The sequence below is a fragment of the Piliocolobus tephrosceles genome, chromosome 6 (assembly GCF_002776525.5).
Source record: "Piliocolobus tephrosceles isolate RC106 chromosome 6, ASM277652v3, whole genome shotgun sequence".
Classification (NCBI taxonomy): Eukaryota; Metazoa; Chordata; class Mammalia; order Primates; family Cercopithecidae; genus Piliocolobus; species Piliocolobus tephrosceles.
This window is the reverse complement of record NC_045439.1, coordinates 39,524,384-39,546,653: the sequence shown is the minus strand read 5'-3', so window position 1 is coordinate 39,546,653 and position 22,270 is coordinate 39,524,384. Positions and strand designations below refer to the sequence as shown.

General features: G+C 35.0%; 1 protein-coding gene across 1 annotated transcript in view; it reads left to right on the top strand.

Annotated features, from left to right (window-relative positions):
- The window catches only part of GPHN (gephyrin), a 728,696-nt gene that overhangs the window by 545,124 nt on the left and 161,302 nt on the right, over positions 1-22,270 (top strand). Inside the window, exon 10 of the mRNA XM_026456013.2 lies at positions 9,367-9,409. Coding sequence (XP_026311798.1) covers positions 9,367-9,409 — 43 coding nt within the window. The remainder of the gene's footprint in view (positions 1-9,366; positions 9,410-22,270) is intronic.

Here is a 22,270-nt window from a genome sequence, read left to right as displayed (position 1 = left end):
TCATTTAGCTTTGTAATACATTATATAATTTGAGTAGTAATTTTTCTTCATATTTATGATCAACATTAAAATTTTCAGAACAAGCACCAAACCAAAATTATTGTTGGTACCAAGAGGAGACCAGCCTGGGATTTGCAAAGTTTCCAGAGGTCACTGAGCATGGTTCAACTTGGAATTTAAGCTTTATATAGGATATACATTAAGAACATTTAACATTGATGATTAAATTCATATTTTCTTGAGTCATGGTGATAACCAGTTCTAAAGAATAGAAAGTGTGTTCTACATATTTTAATATTTTCTTTAAGAACAAATAAGGAACTCACCAAATTACCTATAAAGAAGCATAAACAAGCTTTGATTTTCAGTGGTAATTATAATTAACATCACCAGCTATATAACCTGACACACTTCCAACTTAAGAATGGATCAATACTAGAAAGGAAGTATTTTTCACATTAACCTAGAACTTAGGAAAGCTCAGTGGAATTTAACAATGAAAATTTATATAACAGTGGGAAAACATTTAAGAATGGTCCCCTGGAAAAGATTTATAAAATTGTTTTGCTTATAAGTATTGTCTGTTTGCCAGCATGCTCTTATGTTGTATGTAGATTTTAAAAAATAGCAGGCTGGACCCTGTGGCTCAAGCCTGTAATCCCAGCACTTTGGGAGGCTGAGGCAGGCAGATCATGAGGTCAGGAGTTCAAGACCAGCCTAGCTAACATGGTGATACCCCATCTCTACTGAAAATACAAAAATTAGCCGAGTGTGGTGGTGCACGCCTGTAGTCCCAGCTACTCGGGAGGCTGAGGTAGGAGAGTTGCTTGAACCCAGGAAGCGGAGGTTGCAGTGAGCCAAGATCATGCCACTCCACTTGAGCCCGGGTGACAGAGCAAGACTCCATCTCTGGGAAAAAAATAAAAATAAATAATAACATTGCTACTCTCTATCAGTGAGCAATAAATAACTGAAAATTCAAAGAATAAATGGTTATGGATACATACACACGTGTGTCTGTTTTTATGTGTGTATGTGTGCGTGTATGGAAGTTTACCTTTGATTAGAGGTTTTTAAATGTGATTACTGTTAAATGATTAGTTCATCTGAACTAATGGGAAAGGCGCAGCTGAAGCAGAATTTTTTTTAACCGTGAGGATTTAATAACTTTTTTAAGCAACAGTGTTCCTTTTTTGTTTCTTGCTTTAGTCTATTAAATGGGTATTTGTTTAATTCGGTGACCAATTTTATGTAATTTTCTTAAAAAAATGGATACCTTTTATATATGATTTGACAAAAGACAGCAAATAGAGGTGGGAAAGATTTCATATAGCTATAATATTCTGCAGATAAAAGGAGGGTTGGAAATTATCTGGCTCAGAGGCTTTTAACCTTTTTTCTGCCATGGATCCATGTGGTAGTTGGTCAAAGGCTACAGATACTTTTTTCATAAAAATGTTTTTAAGTGTATAAAATAAAATATATAACATTAGAAAATGAATTCAAATCATGGTCAAAATAACTCTTAAACTGTGATATAATAATAAATGCCTATTTTTAAATGTATTAAATAACAAACTAGGAGCAGGTCTAATGACTACTATAATTTGAAATCATGATAAACATAAAAAGATATTTACAACCATTGAAGTAAGAGGTTCTGTTAATATTACTGTGATTTGTTGCCTGTGTTCATAATGAAAGAAGATAATAAATATTAATTAGATTTTTAAATATAAAGATTGTAATTTCATTTCTCTGTCCCAGTGAATGGACCTTTTACCCACAAGATTCTCTCAAGGGACCCATTGACCTGAGTTAAAACCCCTAGAAACATCCATATTTTGCAGATAAGAAAACCAAGACCCATAGAGAGGAGACAACTTTACTAAAATCATACAACACAGAATTAGATTAATCCTAGCAGAGCTAATCTCACACCTTTACTCAGACTTTTTCTGTAGCTTTAGTCTGGAAGTTGGCAATTCGTCTATTATTTGACACTGATTCCTAGCATGATTTGTAGCAAATTCTTTTTTCTTATCGTGCCTCAGAGTCTACCTATATAAAATATATGTGACTTAAAATATTCATAAAGATAGTAACAGCTTCAATTTCTATTTTATTTTTACTTACAATAGTTTTCACTTTCACTTACACTATCCTACTTAATTTTCCCTGTATTATGGATAAGGAAATTAAAGCTCTAAATGTTAAATGTCACATCCAAGGTTACACAGCTAGGAAGAGGAAAATCCAGTACTGGAAATCATACTATGGGACTCCAAAGGACATCCTCTTTGTCATGCTGCCTTTCGTGCCATAAATAAGCCAGAACTCTTTGAATTCTTCAGTTGAATATGTGCTGCGATATTATAAATCTAATTAAACACATAAGAGCTATTATTAAACTCAAGTGAGCCAAATACTTGCATCCTAACTTATTCCAATAAAGTGATGCATGAATGGAACCATGGAAGAAAACTTTTCTAGAACAATTATCCACTGTGTTTAAGAAGAAGAAAAAGAAATAGAATGTAAGAGTCTAAGATTGTAGAGTTATTGGCTTAATGTTATTTAAATCAAACTTTTGCTTCTGTTTCAGGGTAGGGTAAAGAGGCAAGTAATCTGAGTAAATGGGTCCCTTTTCCTCCCTCCTCTTAATCTTATGAGTAGATGATACTCAAAGAAGTTCATTCTTTCAGAGACTCATTACTCTTAAATAAATTTAATATGGTAGAAAAACTAAAGTCAAAATAAGCCATGATGCATCAAAAATTTCTATAATCTCTGTCATTATAGTGACCAGACCATGTAAGATATTAAACATCCTGCTCTCTTAGGAAATAAGAAATCTTCTTAACCTAACCTGAAACCCTTGGTATAGAAAACTTTTACTGGACTCCAAATGTCACAATGTTATTAACCTTAAATAATATTAATTTCTAAATTCTTGAGATCATTCTGTAGGATACCTGGATATCTCTTAACTATAATCCACATACTTCTCATATTATCTGTCAATACTATCAGGCCCAAATAAGTAAAAATTGTTTGTAAGCTGATAAAACAGGTACAGGAATGGCTATGATCATACTTACACTATTAAAAATAAATTTTAGTCTGCTAAGATTGAAAAGAAAAATAATTACTACAAAATAAACATTCAGATTTAGCAAATGTTTCCTCTGTACAAAGCCGTGTATTTAATGTAGTGGGAAATAGAAAGAAGATAAAGTCATGATCCTTTTCATCTAAGAACCTACGGTCTACTTGGGGACTCATATCAGTAATTGGAATATGAGTAACTATTAACCCATATTCTATATTATAAACTTCTATAAGTCTTATATTAGAAGTTCAAATAAGATGCCTTGAGAATCTAGGCAAATCTCAACCTAGATTGTAGTGTTGGTTGCACAGCCATATAACTTTATTAAAAGTCATCAAACTTTTAATACTTTTATACTTAATATGAATGAGTTTTATGGTAGGTAAATTATATCTCAACACTGCTAAAAGAGTTTAGAGAAAGAAGAAATTATTTCTGATTGAGGAACTTGGGAATTTTTTCTTAATGGCTGGTGTAATCTAAGCTGGATCTTAAAGGACAAGTAGTATCTGCATCAGAAATTAAGCAACAGTGTATTCCAGAGAAAGGCAACAGCTTGTCTCAATCTAAAAGCTCAAGAATACAAGGTAGTTTCTAGAGGAGCTGGTTGAGACTTTGCTCCATGCCGTAGATTATATGACTTGCATGCCTACCGTGCATATGGACATATGGCTATGACATTTCCAAAATGTTCTGGCCTATCCCTACTGAGAAACATATAACTGTACATAGAATTTTCTCCCTCTCTTTGGGTTAGAAACAAGAGCTTGCCTACATTATAATGAGGAGGGTGTGAAATCACAGATTTATTTTATAGCTGTCAGTGGCACCACTGATCATAACAACTACTGATATTTATTTTCATTTTTATAGCTTAAAATCACTGATAAATGCATTATCTCCTTTGAGCCACAATCTTTATTTTTCATGTGAGGAAACTGAGATTATGGGAGGGCCCAGAGCCTAAAATACCAAAGCCACATTAAAGGGAAAATCAAGATATTCTGGCCTGCTAAGAATAAAAGGAGGGAGAGAAAATGAGTACGTATCATTGAACAGTTTAGACATCTGGTAACTAAATTGGGATGTACACATGAATCAAAGTTCATGTCACACAAAAAGAATAAAATGGATAATAATATGAAAGCAAAATTGAATTTTTTTCTGAAGAGCTGAAATAACCCTATTATTGACAGGAATAGCCCTTGTTAAATACCTTGTATTGATAATAGAGAAGAGTGCTTAGGAAACAGTTTCTAAATAGCTTTTTTGTTGTTTGCTTTTTTAACAATGTAAAAAGATTAAAATTTAAATTGTGTCTTTCCAAAACAGAGGACTTCTCAGATTATGTAAGTAAGCAGCTAAACAGAAACTTAATTTCCAATTTAAAATGTGGTTAGTGGCCAGTAAAGTCATGTTTAAAATGGAAAGATAGTTTTCCTAATGTCCGTCAAAGAAGATGACTTATTTTGTTATTCACTTTGACCCCATCTGACCAAGTGCTCAGAATTTTTCAATATGAGCCATACTGTATACCATTTACAAGAAAAAGGAATACAAATTAGCCTGGTGAGCAGCAAAATAGGCAATTTTTTGAAACCTGATTTGTGTTAACCTGCAATCAAATGTAATTTACATTTTAATACTTATACATTCTTATATTGTTATGAACCTATTCTTAACACGGGTTTTATTTTCTTTGTTTCTCTCCTCCCTCACTTCTGTGAAATGCAGAAGGGAAAGGATGTTTGTTATTCACACATTTGTACCCCTACTAACTAGTGTTACAGTACATCTGGCTTCCACTGGAGAGCCCCTGACATCGCAGGGAACGGTGATCAAAATTCCACACACTAGCTTCAAGCTGGGGGCTCGTAGCTACCGCAGCATTGAAAGGGAATCTTTTCCTGGCTTCTTTAAAATAAGCATGGTGATGGGATGGTCTAAGGGAAGAACACCTCTCAAATCACATGACCACTGCTATGCTTTCGTGTGTCCTGCTTTCTTCATAACAGCTTGGCACTGTATTCTTTCCCCTGTATCTTAGTGGGCTTGTGTGTGTACAAATTGGGTGAAGGGTGGGGAGGTAAATGGATGGTTATACATTATGCATGCATCTTTCACTGTTAAAGCAATGTGCCTTCCCTTATATGTCACAAATTATGGTCACAGATTAAATCTTCTGTGTCCTGAGAGATTGGGCCATCTCTCTCTTTTTGGTGTGAGATTCATGTGTTTGGGTGTGTTTTGATGTTTACACCCTCAGTTGTTCTTCATGTTGCATTTAACGTAAGTTGAAATGTTCTCCCATAAGAGTTAGCTTTTCATGTTGGGCTGAAAAAGTCTTCATTTCTGTGTAGCAATTCATGTTATTATAACCTATGGCTTTCAATTGTACCTCCCATAATGAAGAGCTGACTTTAAACACTGTGCTATTCTTGTTATGACCTAAGCATAAGGTAAGTGATTTCTCTAACTGTATCTAAAGATTCTTGTTGTTTGTTAAAATTTCCTCAGCTTTTTTTAAGGCATTTTCACTTTTGTTCCTTACATTTATTATGTGCTCTCCCTTCTGTTTTTCTGTTTCATATTTTAAGATTTCCTAATGAATGATGTTATCTTCAGCAAAAATTATATTACACATGTAAACACATATTGAAATGAGTTATTTGATGTCTCAAACAATCTTGATTAGTAAATGAATACCGTATGTTTTCATTCAGTCCCTCATGTTTTTCATTTTCTCCATTGATTTAATATAATATGCTGTTTCTACATGTTATTTTAGTTTTGATTCCAGTTGAAAGGGGAATTGTCAATACTGTAAAGTCAGATGTTAACTAAAGTAAAATAACATGATACAATAGAATGAAGTAGAAGGTAATCAGATGCCTTACCTCTTATTTCTAATCCCTGACAAATTTAATGTTAGGCCAAAATCTGTTTTATTTTGCTTTCCAGGCTTTCCTTTTTTTCCCATTGAGTAAAGCCAGAGTAACATGAAGAAAAAAACAAGAAGCCATAAAACTTGAGACAGATCTGTGTTACTTTCTTTATAGTCCATATATATAAGAACAATAGTTGGCCGGGCGCGGTGGCTCAAGCCTGTAATCCCAGCACTTTGGGAGGCCGAGACGGGCGGATCACGAGGTCAGGAGATCGAGACCATCCTGGCTAACACTGTGAAACCCCGTCTCTACTAAAAAATACAAAAAACTAGCCAGGCGAGGTGGCGGGCGCCCGTCCCAGCTACTCCGGAGGCTGACGCAGGAGAATGGCGTAAACCTGGGAGGCGGAGCTTGCAGTGAGCTGAGATCCGGCCACTGCACTCCAGCCTGGGCGACAGAGCGAGACTCCGTCTCAAAAAAAAAAAAAAAAGAACAATAGTTATTTCTCAAGTTTATCGTTTCAAGTGTATGCCATTACATTGTGAGTTAAGTAAAATTTTCATTTTTGAAATTGTATAAAATTAAGTACATATTATAAAGAGGACTAGTTTCATGGTGCAAGAGAAAAAGTTATTTGCTACATGCATAAATAATAAACAACATTTTTAAATTTTTGTTTTCTTCAGTGGTGTGTAGGTTGATTGACTGATTTATACACACACACATACTCAAGATCACTAAAGAAATTCTTATTATCATTGATATTAAAGTGATTCTCCCCAAATCTGGTTCAAATAGCCAATGTAATATAAATGGGAAAGTATTACCCTGCGGTTGGCCTTGATAAACGCTCAGAGTCAGGGAATTGAATTGTTTTTGTCATCCAAATTTTTCCACCAAAGCTGTTTGAAATATATAGTTCTAAACTGAGGTGCCACAAAGCAACACTTGGGTTTCTTTATTCAATTCATGTTATGAATGATTTTTGTTATTAATTTTTTAAGTTACCTAGGGAATGGGAGAGGGTATTTTGTTGTCGTTTTGGTTCGGTTTGGGTTTTTTTGGTAAAACCAACTAGTTCTTCACCACCATTTCCATTATATACATTAGAAAATGTATATAAGAGGCATTATATAAATCTGTTGGAACATTTTATGAGACAATTTGAACTACTCATCTGAACTGCTCTGTTCATTGTAAATCTCTTGTTTCTATCCATACACTAGCTCCACTCTAGATTGGAAGGGCTTAAAGATGAACTCTGGAGGAATAGAGGCTACGACTTAAGAGTAACTATTACTTGATCAAAGGAGCCACTTTCCATTCGCAAACATTGCTTTGCGCTATGGGTTTGGGCTCCTTCTGTTTCTACATCTTGTTGAAGACTTTCTTGACTTCCATTTGACTTCTTTGAACTCTGTTTTTGTCTTTTAACATTTCCCCCTTTCTTTTCCTTCTCTCTACCAGATTTTTCTCTCACTCTTCTAGCTTTCTCTTGTGTTCTTTGAATCACTTTTTAAAATGTAGTTTCTCTCTTTATTAAGCTTGTCTATTGTCTGTTAGTGTGTGTTTCTTTTCCTCTTTAAGGCTGTAGTGGTATAGTTACACTTACGTTCATTCCATAGTATAGCAACTTGCTTATTTATTTTGCAGCAAGTTCATTTGTCATTCTTACCCTCTTGGTATGAATTTTTAATGAGTAATAGCAGAACATTCTGCATTTATATATTGTCCCCTTCTGTAATTCCATACTTTATTTTCCATTGTCTATATTTACACCCTCAAACCTCTCTCTCTTACTTTTCTTTTCCTCATTCTTGCGTCTTCTTCCCTGTGTTATTTTCTTTAAGCAGTCATTGACTTCTTTCCCATTTGGTCCAGAATTGTTCTTAAATAAGACCTCTGAGTAAAAGAATATAAGAATATTATCTTCAGATTAGCTTTTTCCTTCTAGTATGTTTAAAACTAGTTGAACAATCTGGGCCAAAAGAGAACAACTAACATTTGGAATATTTTTTCCTTTTTTTTTTTTTTTTTTTTGGTGTGTCTGTGTGTGTGTGTGTGTATTTTTTTTCTTGTATGTATGTTTGTGACTTTTTTTTTTTTTTTTTTAACATTAACACTTGTTTTTTTCAGGGAAGGACAACCATAACCCACCCTAAGTTGCAACATTCCTTTCATAAGTTGTTTCATTATGATAGTAGATTGTGTTGAACTATAGATATTAATTTGTTGTGTATATATCCATCTGGGGCAAGCTGCTGTGGAATGGGAAGCAGAGGTGTGGAGCTTAAATAGTTTCCTTTGAAATTAACAACATGTTAATGACATGTACCATGCTCCTTGAATATGACAGTTTTGTCACATTTAAAAGAATGTTTCAGGCCGGGTGCGGTGGTTCACGCCTGTAATCCCAGCACTTTGGGAGGCCGAGGCGGGTGGATCACCTGAGGTCGGGAGTTCAAGACCAGCCTGACCAACATGGAGAAACCCCGTTTCTACTAAAAATACAGAAACAAAATTAGCCAGACATGGTGGCGCACGCCTGTAATCCCAGCTACTCCAGAGGCTGAACCAGGAGAATCACTTGAACCCAGGAGGTGGAGATTGCGGTGAGCTGAGATAGCACCATTGCACTCCAGCCTGGGCAAAAAGAGCGAAACTCCGTCTCAAAAAAAAAAAAGAAAAGAAAAGAATGTTTCACATTGACCTAAACATTAGAGTAAAAGCATAAGGGTTTCTGATTGATAAATTATATATCACCTAAGAACTGGTAAATAAATTTTGTTCAATTTCATTGATTTTCAACAAGCATATTTCATAATATTACAACTATGATAAATTATGATAATCAGTAATTAACAAAGGTTATCAGAAACAAATGTAAATGTTATATAAGGATTTCTCTATTTTCTTCCCATTAATATATATACATACTAAAAAATTACTGTAATGGAATACTTAGTTACAACTTTATTACTTGAATTTTATTATTATTCTAGTCAAGAGATATACTAAATACCTTAATATTAAGGGCCAATATTTACAACTAAATATACAGTAACAAATTTCCATATACCGATTTTAAATACAAATGAATAAAAAATCACCTTTGGTTTATCTCTGTGTAATTTGCAATATTGTACCCCAAATTTTTTTCTAGAAGTCAGTTCTTTCTTTAAAATAAGAAAAAGATAAATAAAAAAGATGAAACAAGTATAAAATTTTTACTAACATGTTATGACATCTGAAATACTAATATGTAAAGCCTTTGCTCCTAGACCTCAGGAGCTTGCCCTTTAAATATGTATATCTGCCTATTCATGCTATAAGCCCTAAATTACTGAGTTTATGCTCTTTCTACAGGTCCAGTCCAGGTGCAGCAGCAAGGAGAACATTCTCAGAGCCAGTAAGTATTTTACCATTTCTGGTGGGCTGCTGAACTAGAGCTTATAAAGCTAAAAATGATATTTTGGTGAAAAAAAGAAGAAAAGCAATGGGGAACATTTATGTGACTAATATGAATATTAGGGCTTTTACCTTCTAAAAATATTGCCAGTATCAATATATTAATAAATATTTCCCTTAATCTAATTGTTTTTGCAAGCTGACACCAGAACTTTGATACACTCCTAGGAGGGTAGGAATGAGTTCCTCTGTGATGCTGAATCTCTTTAATTGTTTCACTGCCAAAAGTTATTTGAAAACAAACTAACTGAAAATAATAATAATAATAATAATAATAATAATGTAAATTCCTGAAGAGAAGCTAATTCTAAAAAAAGAGTATATGGCTCCCAAAAGAGTACATCATAATCACTTTGTGAATATGAATTCCTGACATATCATAACTTCACAGGCAGCATGTTTTAGAACATAGAACCCTAAACCAAGAGTAAAGAATCCTCTATCTTCTATTTTATTTATTGGTTTGATCACTAATAGCATTAACTCAGAAGTCATTTAACTTTGTATATCATTCATTTTTCTATCTTATAAAAAGGAACTATAATAGGTTTTCCTTATCTGTATCCTTGAAATGATGTCATTGAAAATTGTGTCTTAAAAGATTTAGGATCCTAAGAAAAAAGTGCTGTATAAATTCTAATTGTTTTATTATTGTTCTTTATAACTTAATAGCTTAATTACATCACCCCATCTTCTTCCTGATCTTTATCAAGAGAAGTACAGGGGAGTCATACTGAAATAGGTCTACTGATACTCATGCCACTGGGAGTTTTAGCAAATTGAATGATTTCTATTTCTAGCAGGATATCGCATTATTTTTGTGTTATGCTCCTGGTTACGGTTTATTACACTGAAATGATACAGATTAACATCAGCAAAGCCAAAAAGATACATAGGGCAGAGTCCAGGAGAAACCAGGTGCAAGCTTCCAGTTGCCCTCTCCCAGTGGAGCCATATGGACATTGCTTATTTCTCCCAGCAACAATATATGACAGAATGCATCAAGTATTGCCAAGCAAGGAAGCTCACTGAGCCTTAATGTTCAGGGTTTTTATTGGGGTTGGGTCACATGGGCACAGAGTGCTCATGTGACTGATCTTTATTTCACAGTAAAAAAATAGAGACCTTCACAAAGGTAAAAATTCTTGGGGTTTTTTTGTGTAAATTTTTCCATTTTTGTTTTGTAAATCTGTTATCTTAGCTCCAAACCCTTGGGCAAGCACAATTATTGCTCTCCCAAGATCATTATATTGGCCAGGCACAGTGGCTCACACCTCAAAGAAATAAATTCCTCTGAGTCCCTTTGAACCTCCAATTTAGGGCATGGAGAGTGTTTCCAGTTGTTACAGTGAGATAAGTCTCACATTAGATTGAACTTTGATTTATTTTCTTTGAGCTCTCCAGTTGCCAACTGTATTTTGTCTCCTAGGAGTAAGGAATCCTTTTTAGGACACCTTTGATAATCTAAATTCGGAAATGCATTTATTCTTGGTGAAAATCTGTCTTATTACCAATAACACTACTATTCATCTCTGTCTATCCTTGTCATTTTCTGTTATATCTCTGTAAGGGGTAAGTTCATAAGGAAAAACATAGACATAGGCCTCAGTAAGTATTTTGCAAGCTGTCCCTGAAAACCAAGTTTCAGGTTTCTTGTAAGACTGGTGTCCTTTAGATAAACTTTGCCCTGGGTCATTGATCAACCTATGAGAACCTTCCTTGTTTTCTTTCTGTTTTGTTAGTGAGAGTCTTGCTATGGAAGAATTATAATAAGCACCCTAAGGAATTTTTGCTATGAACAAAATTGTTTATTTAAAAGGAGCCTGAGAATAAAAAGGAAACAAAATTGCAAACAATTAATGAGCTAGAGTTTTGTATTGGTTTGAAGAAATATCCCAAATAAAATCAGATTGCAAAAGTACTTCCATAAGAAATTCCTTGGCCAAGGCAAAATAAAATGTAATAAACTTAATGCCTCTTTTACATCCCTGAAAACCAAATCTTGGCCCTAATTAAGAAGATACCTGGGTCTCACTGGCTATTGCAGACAATGAGTTCCCAACTTTTCTGAAATTGCCATGCCATTGTATGACTTAACCAAGTCCTTAGAAACTGAACCTCTTTCGTGGGCACCAAATGTGAACAAGCTCTTACAACTCCTTGCCTTGCTATATCCATCAATCCTAAATGATTGTATCATGATCTTTATCCATTCTTAATGAAGCGCCTATATTAAAAGATCTACTTTGGACCAAATTTCAAAATCTTATAAATATCCTGACTTTCCTTTCTGTGACTCTGACTCTAAGACTAAGTCTTGGTTGAAGTGGCATTTTTCCTTTCTAGAGTCAAACTCCCTATGTTAAAATCTTGATTTCTCTACTTATTAGCTGTGTGAACTTGAACAAGTGCTTAGTATCTCTATGCCTCACTTTCCTGATCTGTAAAATGTGGTAATAACTTGTTCACAAAGGGCAGAAATGGTAAAGAATAAAATAAATAAATTTTAAAATGTGGTAATAAGATGATCTACCTTATAGATTGTAACAAGGATTAATTAGTATATTTATGCTAGGTACATAATCACTCAGTAAATGTTAACTGATATTATTGTTACTATTACTACTGATGCTACCAATTACCATTATTTTCTTGATAATGATGATAATAACAAGGTTACTTTTTATTGAATGTTACTGTGTATCAAATACTTGTCTACATGTTTCATCCTACTTAATCCTCACATACAAAAACAAATCCTGTGAGTAAAATTCTATTAATTTCTACATTAAATAAATAAGGAAATTAAAGATTCCAGAGTTAAATAAGTTGCTTGTGTAAGTAAATGGTATATGAGTTGAAGCCAGTATTTCAGACCTTGATTTTATAGCCCACATTTTTAACGAACATGCTGTGTTACCTACTTAATTTCAATAAGGCCTTCAAAACCCAATTCAATATTATGCAAAATAAGCAATAGATAAGAATAGAAATTGATATATGGTATATCCATGGGTACTTATAAACAAATATCTGATTATCGGTGCCAAAATCATTTTATTACAACATATGCTATAAAGATGATATGATACTAGTTATTGTCTTATGTCATCTTTCCACCTGTAATTCATTTCCTTCTGTCAATCACTTTATTTTTAATAAAGCAAAATTTTGTTATTTTTGTGAATAACTGGTTTTATGCAAGAAATCAAGTAAACTAAAAAATGTTACAGTGAGGAATGCCATATGTGAACTTATATTTCAGCACTTCAGTACAGTGTTTTAATTGCTTTCTTTCTCCCCCACCCCGAGACAGAGTCTTGCTCTGTCACCCAGGCTGGAATGCAGAGGCATGATCTCAGTTCACTGCAACCTCCACCTCCCAGGTTCAAGTGATTCTTCTGCCTCAGCCTCCCAAGTAGCTGGGACTACAGGCGTGCGCCACCATGCCCAGCTAATTTTTGTATTTTTAATAGAGACAGGGTTTCACTATGTTGCCCAGACTGTCTTGAACTCCTGACCTCGTGAGCAGCCTGCCTCAGCCTCCCAAAGTGCTAAGATTACAGGCGTGAGCCACCGTGCCCAGCCTTAATTGTTTTCTTAATGTACTTTGTTCAGCCTGTGTTTTATAGGACAAGTGGTACATTTTCCTGGGATTGACTTTTATAGATTTTTTTAGTCTATTTTAATGGAATTTAGAATTTTTATTGATATATATTTGTACCTATTTATGGAGTACCTATGATATCTTGATATATGCATAGAATTTTAATGATCAATTCAGGGTATTTGGGATATTCATCACCTCTTGAGCATTTGCCATTTCTTCATGTTGGGAACATTTCAAATTCTATATTCTAGTTATTTTGAAATATACAATACATTGATGTTAACTATAGTCACCCTACTGTACTATAAAACATTAGAACTTATTCATTCTATGTAACTGTATGTTTGTACCTTTTAGCCAACTTCTCTTTATCCCCCACCCCATCCTTCCCAGCCTCTGATAATATCACTCCACTCACTGCCTCAATGAGGTCAACTTTTTTAGCTCCCACAGTTTAATGAAAGGTTACAGTATCTGTCATTCTGTGCCTATCTTACCTCCACTTAACATGCCTTCCAGTTCCATCTGTGTTGCTGCAAATGACAGAATTTCTACTATTTTAAATAGTAGTCCATTGTGCATAAATACCACATTTTCTTTATCCAGTTATTTATTGATGGACACAGTTTAATTCTATATGATGGACACAGTTTAATTCTATATCTTGGCTATGGTGGACAGTGCTTCAGTAAACATGGGGGTACAGGCATCTCTTTGATATGCTGATTTCCTTTCCTTTGGATATATACCCAATTGTAGAATTGCTGAGTTATATAGTAGTTCTATTTGTACTTTTTTGAGGGAGTCCATAGTATTTTTTATAATGTCTTACTAATTTACATTCCCACCAACAGTGTGTAAGAGTTCCCTATTCTCCACATCCTCACCAGTATTCGTTACTTTTTGTTTTTTGTTTTTTGGTTTTTATAGTAGCCATTCTAACTGGAGCTGGATTATATTTCATTATAGTTTTGATTCGCATTTCTCTGATGATTAGTGATGTTGGGCTTTTTTTCATATACTTATTGGCCATAGGTATGTCCTCTTTTGAGAGATGTCTATTCAGCTAATTTGATTACTTTTTAATGGAATTACTTGGGTTTTTTCTGTTGAGTTGTTTGAATTCCTTGTTATGTTATGGATATTAGTCCCTTGTCAGATGAACAGTTTGCAAGTATTTTCTCCCACATTGCAGGTTAACTCTACTCTGTTGATTGTTTCTTTTGCTGTGTGGAAGCTTTTTAGTTTGATATAGTCTCATTTGTCTGTTTTTGTTTTGTTGTCTGTACTTTTGAAGTCTTAGCCAAAAAATATTTGCCTATACCAATGTCCCAAAGTGTGTTTCTTCTGTGTTTTCTTCTAGCAGTTTTATAGTTTTTGTTCTTATGTTTAAGTCTTTAATCCATTTTCAGGTGATTTTTGTATATAATAAAAGATAGGCATCTAGTTTCATTTTTCTGCATATGGCTATCCAGTTTTCCCAGCACCGTTTACTGAGGAAGATACCTTTTCTCTGGTGCATGTTCCTGATGCCTTTGTCAAAAGTTAATTGGTTCCCTATTCTGTTTCATTGATCTATATGTCTGGCTTTATACAAATACCATGCTTTTTTGTGTACTACAGCTTTGTAGCTGCTATTGTTATGGTTACTACTAGTACTACTAGTATTACTGTTATTAGTATACTATTGGTACTTCTGGTATTATCATTGTTCTTTGTTTTTGAGACGGAGTTTTGCTCTTGTTGCCCAGGCTGGGGTGCAATGACACGATCTTGGCTCACTGCAACCTCCACTTCCCGGATTCAAGTGATTCTCCTGCCTCAGCCTCCCAAGTAGCTGGGATTACAGGCATGCACCACCACACCCTGCTAATTTTATATTTTTAGTAGAGATGGGATTTCACCATGTTGGCCAGGGTGGTCTTGAACTCCTGACCTCAGGTGATCCACCCGCCTCAGCCTCCCAAAATGCTGGGATTATAGACATGAGCCACTGCACCCAGCCTTATCATTATTCTTTAGAGTAAAGACATTGTCTTAAAATATCTACTCTTTTAATGAAGATACATTAACAGGTTGGAGTAACAAATTATGCTTTAAAATACACTAGTCTTATGTAAATTTATCAGATAATTTGACTGCCACCTCTGAGAGCAGAGTTTTAAGCATATGGGTGCATTTAGGACTATGATTAGGGTATAAGAGGAAGGGAAAGCCTAAAAGGAAGGCAGGTAAAGCTTGGGTACCTTTATAAATCCCTCCCTCCTTAATGAAGTAATTATCTTTCTTGGCACTTCTGTCCTCTAGTGTTGCTTTTAAACTATCTGTTTGCATTTTCTCCAGCTTCTTTGGTAGCTTTCGTGTTTTTTTTTTTTTTTTTTTTTGCCCAGTCATAAATATCAGTATTATTCAGACTTCTCCCATAGATCTTCCATTCACACTCTATATTATGCATGAGCAAAGCCATCTATTAACAAGGCTTTGTTATAAACCAAATAAACCAAATAAACCAAATCTGTAACTCCAATCCATATCTTCTTCCTAATTTTCAGATTTTTTTTCCAACTGTCTGTTGTAGATCTTTTCTTGAATATTACACAAGTATCTCATACTCCACATGACTAAAACTAAATTTATAATCTTAATCTATTCTTCTTCCATATTTCAAGGACTAACATCACTAGCCACTGATTTGTCCAAAGCAGAAATCTTTAGTGTTTTTTATTCCTCATCCTACAAGCATTTTTATCATTCTGAAATACAAATCTAAACCTATCATACTCCTTTAATAACTTTAACCCTTTAATGGCTCCTTATTGTTCTTGCTTAAAGGCCCAACTCCTTAAAATTGCTTACCAATGGCTTCTGCTTATCTCTAGGTTTACCTGGAATGCAGTGCACCAGCCATATGGACATTTCAATTTGCAGATAGTTCCCTCTTTCCCAAAATGTTGATTTCTCATTTCTTCCGAAACCTGGATAACTCCTACCTATCCTACAGTTCTTTCAGGAAGCCTTCTATCACCTCCCAAATCTGAGCAAAGTGCCCCTCCCAAGTTCTTTTCTAGTATACTATAGTTTCGCTACTTTATTGCAAGCCTATTTACAGTGTAGTGCTTTTCTGTCTTCTCCACTGTCCCCTCTACTCTACCCTAAGCATCTTGCAAGACCTCGTCTATCTTGTTCCCTGATACTATTACCAGAATCTATCACCATGACTCTCTCTCAATAAAAGTTGATTGGATGACTGCATAAATAAATGAGAGAAAGACCTTGAGCAGACAGAGCAAGCAAAAGACAGCAGAATATGCTAAATAAGAAACCCATATGGGAACAGAGAAGGAAAACAATGAACATTAGCAAAAACTCTAGTGTTAATTTATTGAAAATACTGGGGTTTTTTTGTTTGTTTGTTTTTTTAACTGCTCCTTCTCTTCAAATTATCTCATGTATTCACTCTGGCCCCTATCCCTTCATTCATTCTCACTACTGCCACCCAGATTCTGGACTTATTACTACCTCTTGCCTGGAGTATAAATCAGACTTTTCAGTCTTATACCCCTTAATTTGTCATAGATGGATATGTCTTCTGGTTAATTTTCTTGCATCTTACTATTAAGAAACATTAATTTTTATCTTTTTTATTATTCCCAGGAAAGAGGATTTTGAAATAATCCTTGGAGAAGTATGTTAATTTCTTGTGCCTCCTATTTTTAGAAAAAAAAAATTCTTATCTCTTGCTACAACCTAATCCCTTGTCATCTTGATTGGCATTCACGGGATCTGATAATAGCTGCTTACCATCATTTAGATTATCTTTCTTTTTTTTTTTTTTTTTTTTTTTTTTGAGACGGAGTCTTGCTCTGTCTCCCAGGCTGGAGTGCAGTGGCCGGATCTCAGCTCACTGCAACCTCCGCCTCCCGGGTTCACGCCATTCTCCTGCCTCAGCCTCCCGAGTAGCTGGGACCACAGGCGCCAGCCACCTCGCCCGGCTAATTTTTTGTATTTTTAGTAGAGACGGGGTTTCACCGTGTTAGCCAGGATGGTCTCGATCTCCTGACCTCGTGATCCGCCCGTCTCGGCCTCCCAAAGTGCTGGGATTACAGGCTTGAGCCACCGCGCCCGGCTAGATTATCTTTCTTTTTTTAACTAAGGATAATTAGCAATTGACTTCCAAAAATATTTATTGAAGTACTGTTTATAAGCACTATCTCGACTTTTTTATCTAATCTAAGTAAACCAACTTTATTCAGTTTTCTTTACTATATCCTCATGTAGTTTATTTACTCGGTTCTCAAAATTTAAAAAGAAAAAATTTTTTAGGGATTGGATCTATGTTTCCCAGACTGGATTTGAACTCCTGGGCTCAAACAATCCTCCTGCCTCAATCTCCTGAGTAGCCATCATGCCTGGCTCACAAATATAATTTTTTTACTTGTGAAACCTAAATTCCCAAAGTAGTATTCGCTATTCAGTTTAAATTTTGTCGTATTTCTCTTATTTTTCTCAGTTATCACCTTTTTATTTTATATGAAAAGTTGCATCATTCATTACTTTGAGTTAGGCTTTTTACCTTCCTCATTGTCAGCATTGTAGCTGGTATTGCTAAGAAACATTAAGTTAATAGATAGGACACCCCAACCCTCATATCCTCACAGAGACACCAACTTAACATCAATATATGGTCATAATAGCTTCATGAGAACTCCAGAAAACAGATAGTTGCAATACCCCCAAGCTGGCACAAAGTCAAGAATAGACACATTGAAATGGGTAAGAACAGTTTTACTTTACCTGTGATAGTCCCTCCTCCAAGTCAGCATAGCTTAGCATAATCAAGAGAAAACATCCTACTCATGGCTTCTTTCAGTGGGGGAAGAGTGAAACATACATGCAATATTCTAGCTTTTCAGAAAGCTGCCCAAAGAACTGCTTTCTGTCTCACTGCATTGACGGAACTACCACAGTTTAAATGCCTGAGAGCTGCTGAAAGCCAGGGAGAGTGGAGGCAGCTTGCTGTAGTACCACAGGGCCTACAGTGCCAACACAGGTACCAGCACCAATCAGTGCAATCTGGAGAAAGTGCCCAATTCTTGACTTTTCACCCAGGAGAGAGAGAGGAGTGGAACATGCATTAGGTGTTCTGACTTTTTGGAGGGCTACCAAGGGAATGGTTTCTCTCTTGCCTCACTGGGGTGGTAACAGAGAGCTGGCATACTTTGGATGTCTGCACACCACTGAGAATAAGGAACAGTGATGGGTTGCTACAGCAGCACCACAGAGCCTACAATGCTGCAGACAAACACTATTGAGAGCAAGAGATTGCAAGCTCCTGACAGAGAAACCTGCAAACCTCTCTAATTGGGAAATTACATACACAGACCCAGAGAAGTCACACTCCCCCTCTTTCAAAAAGCGGGAGGTTTCAGAGGCCCCCTCAGAATTTCTAGCCAGGTTGATTGGTGAGAATGTCCCCTATATGAGGCCCGTCTGTAAAGACTGGGAGACATGGTTGTTTCTCAAATGACTAAAACTCAGCAAAATATCAAAAGATCAAAGTAATTATCTAGAAACCAACTTCAAAGAAACAGAGATTTATGATTACCTGGCAAATAATTCAAAATGATTACCTTTAAAAAGGTCACTGATCTACAAGAGAACACAAATGGACAACTAAACAAAATCAGGAAACCAATGAATGTACAAAATGAAGATTTCAACAAAAAGAAACTATTAAAAAAGAACCAAAGAGAGATTCTAGAGCCAATGGATACAATAACAGAATTGAAAAACTCACTAGAGGGGTTCAACAATTACTGGAGCAATCAAGAGAAAAACAGCAAAATTGGAAGACAGATCATTTGAAATTATTGTCAGAGGAGCAAAGAGAAAAAAACAAAATAGAAAAGTAAAGTAAAGAAAGCCAAAGAAGCCAGAAGTGGTGGTTCACACCTGTAATCCCAGCACTTTGGGAGGCCAAGGTGGGTGGATCACTTGAGTCCAGGGGTTCAAGACTAGCCTGGCCATCATGGTGAAACCCTATCTCTACTAAAAATACAAAAATTAGCCAGGCCTGGTGGTGCACACCTGTAATCCCAGCTACTCAGGAGGCTGAGCCAAAAGAATTGCTTGAACCCAGGAGGTGGAAGTTTCAGTGAGCCAAGATCACACCACTGCACTCCATTGTGGGCAACAGAGTGAGACCCCAACTCAAAAAAAAAAAAGGAATGCCAAAGAGATTTATAGAATGCCATTATGTGGAACAGTGTATACATTATGAGAGTTCCAAGAGAAAAGGAACACAGAACTTATTTGAAGAAATAATGGTCAAGAACTTCCCAAATTTGATGAAAGAAATGTACATCCAGACACTTGAAGTTCAAAGGATATAACTAAGGTGAATCTAAAGAGACCCACACTAAGACATGTTATAATCAAACTGTCAATAATCAAGGGCAAAGAGAAAATCTGAAAGGAGCAAGAGAAAAGTGACTCATCATGTACGATGAAGTTCCCATAAGAATGTCATTGGATAAATTTTACCAGTCAGAAGGGAGCAGTATGTTATATTCATAGTGCTAAAGGAACAAAATCTGCCAGTGAGGAATACTGCACCCAGCAAAACTGTCCTTTCAAAAATGAAAAAATAAAGACTTTCTCAGGCAAACAAAACCTAAGGGAGTTCATCACAACTAGACCTGGCTTACAAGAAATGCTAAGGAGATTCCTGCAAGTTGACATGAAAGGACCCTAGACAGCAACATGAAAGTTTATGAAAAATACAAAGCTCACTGGTAAAGGAAAAAATATATATATACGAATTCATAATACTATATTACTATAATGGTTATCCAAAGTAGAATTACATGTAAAGCACATGTAATTCTGGATAGAATTTAATAGACAAAAACCTAAAGTATAACTACAAATGACTGTTAATGGATAAATTATATCTAAAGATGTAATTTGTGATGTCAAAAACACAGTGGGGATAGGAATGTAAAAGAGTAGACTTTCATGTATGATTGATAGATTGTTCTAACTATGTTTCCTGTAAGTCTCATGGTAATTACAAAGAAAATACTTATAGAAGATACAGAAAAGAAAATGAGAAAGTAATGAAAGCATATTAATAATGCAAAGGAAGACAGCAAGAGAGAAAAAGAGGGACTAAATAGCTACAAGACAGACAGAAAACATGTGCCAATAATAAGGCCTTTAAATGTAATTGGATTAAACTCCCCAGTAAAAAGACAAAGCGAATGAATGGATTAAAGAAACAGCATGCAATTATATTATGTCTACAAGAGACTCATCTTTGATGTAAAGACACATATAGGCTGAAAATGAAAGGACAGAAAAAGATATTACTTCATGCAAATTATAACCAAAAGAAAGCAGGGGTGGCCATACTTATATTAGACAAAGGTTAAACACTGTCACAAGAGACAAAGAAGAATATTATATTGATAGAACAGAAATATATAACAATTATAAATTAAAATCCAGCTAACATTACAGCACCCAAATATAAGAAGTAAACATTGACAGGATTGAAGGGAGAACAGACAATAACACAATAATGGTAGGAGATTTCAATATTCTACTTTGGATACTGGATAGAACAACCAGAAGGATTAATAAGGAAACAGAGAATTTGAATGCTGTCGACCAATTAGATCTAACAGAATATTCCACCCAACATACATGGAATGCTCTGTAGGATAGACCACATATTAGGCTAAAAAACAAGTCTTAACAAAGTTAAGAAGATTGAAATCTGTGAGATATCTTTTACAGTCTTAGTGGACTGAAACGACATCAATAGCAGTAGGAAAACTGGAAAATACACAAATATGTGAAAATTAAATGAAACACTCTTGAACAACCAGTAGATCAAAGAAAAAAATCATGGGAGAAATTAGAAATATCTTGAGGCAAAAACATAACACACCAAAACCTATGAATTGCAGCGAAAGCAATACTAAGAGAGAAATTTATATTAGTGGCATGTACTTTAATGAGGAGGAAAGACCTCAAATCAGCAACCTAACTTTTTACCTCAAGGAATGAGAAAAAGAATAAACTAAATCCAAAGTTAGCAGAAAGAAGGAAATAATAAAGATCAGAGCAGAAATAAACAAAATAGAGAATAAAAATACTAGGGAAAAAAACAATGAAACTAAGAGTTGGGTTTTCTAAAATGCCAACAAAATTGACAAACTCTTAGCTAGACAAAAAAAGAGAGAAGACTCAAAATAACTAAATTAAAAATAAAATAAAAGAGGAGACATTGCAACTGATGCTTCGGAAATACAGATGGTAAGAGACTACTCTATACAATTATATGCCGACAAATTGAATCACCTAGAAGAAGTGGATAAATTCCTAGAAACACAACCTTGGTATTCAGTCACAGTCTTGGTGACTGAATTATGGAGAAATAGAAAATCTAAACATATCTATAATCATTAAGGATATTGAATCAGTAATCCAAATCCTCCCAATAAAGAAAACCTGCTAATAAAGTAAAACCCATGACCAGATGGCTTCACTAGAGAATTCTACCAAGCATTTAAAGAGTTGGTACCAGTTCTTCTCAAAATCTTCCAAAACCTTGAAGAAGAAATGCTTCCAAAATAATTTTATTCGGTAACATTACCCTGATATGAATAGAAAAAGATACAACCATAAAAAAGATAGCTGATAAAAAAATTGATGCAAAAATCCTCAACAAAATACTAGCAAACCAGATTGGATTATATACTTCAGCCATGTGGGATTTATCCCTGGAATGCAAGGATCGTTCAATGCATGAAAATCAATAAATGTAATATACCACATTAACAGAACATGGAATGAAAATCACATGATTATCTCAAATGATGCAGAAAATGCATTTTAGAAAATTCAGCAACCGTTCATGATATAACAATCAGCAAACTAGAAACGGAAGGAAATTACCTGAATATAATAAAGGTCATTTCTGAAAATCTTATAACTAACATACTAAATGGTGAAAAACTGGAAACTTTTTTTTTTTAAGATCAAGAAAAAAGCAAAGATGCTCATTTTTGCCACTTCTCTTCAGTATAATCCTGGAAGTTCTAACCAAAGCAGTTATGCAACAAAAAGAAAGAAAATGCACCCCAAATGGAAAGAAAGAAGTAAGATTCTCTGTTTCCAGATGAC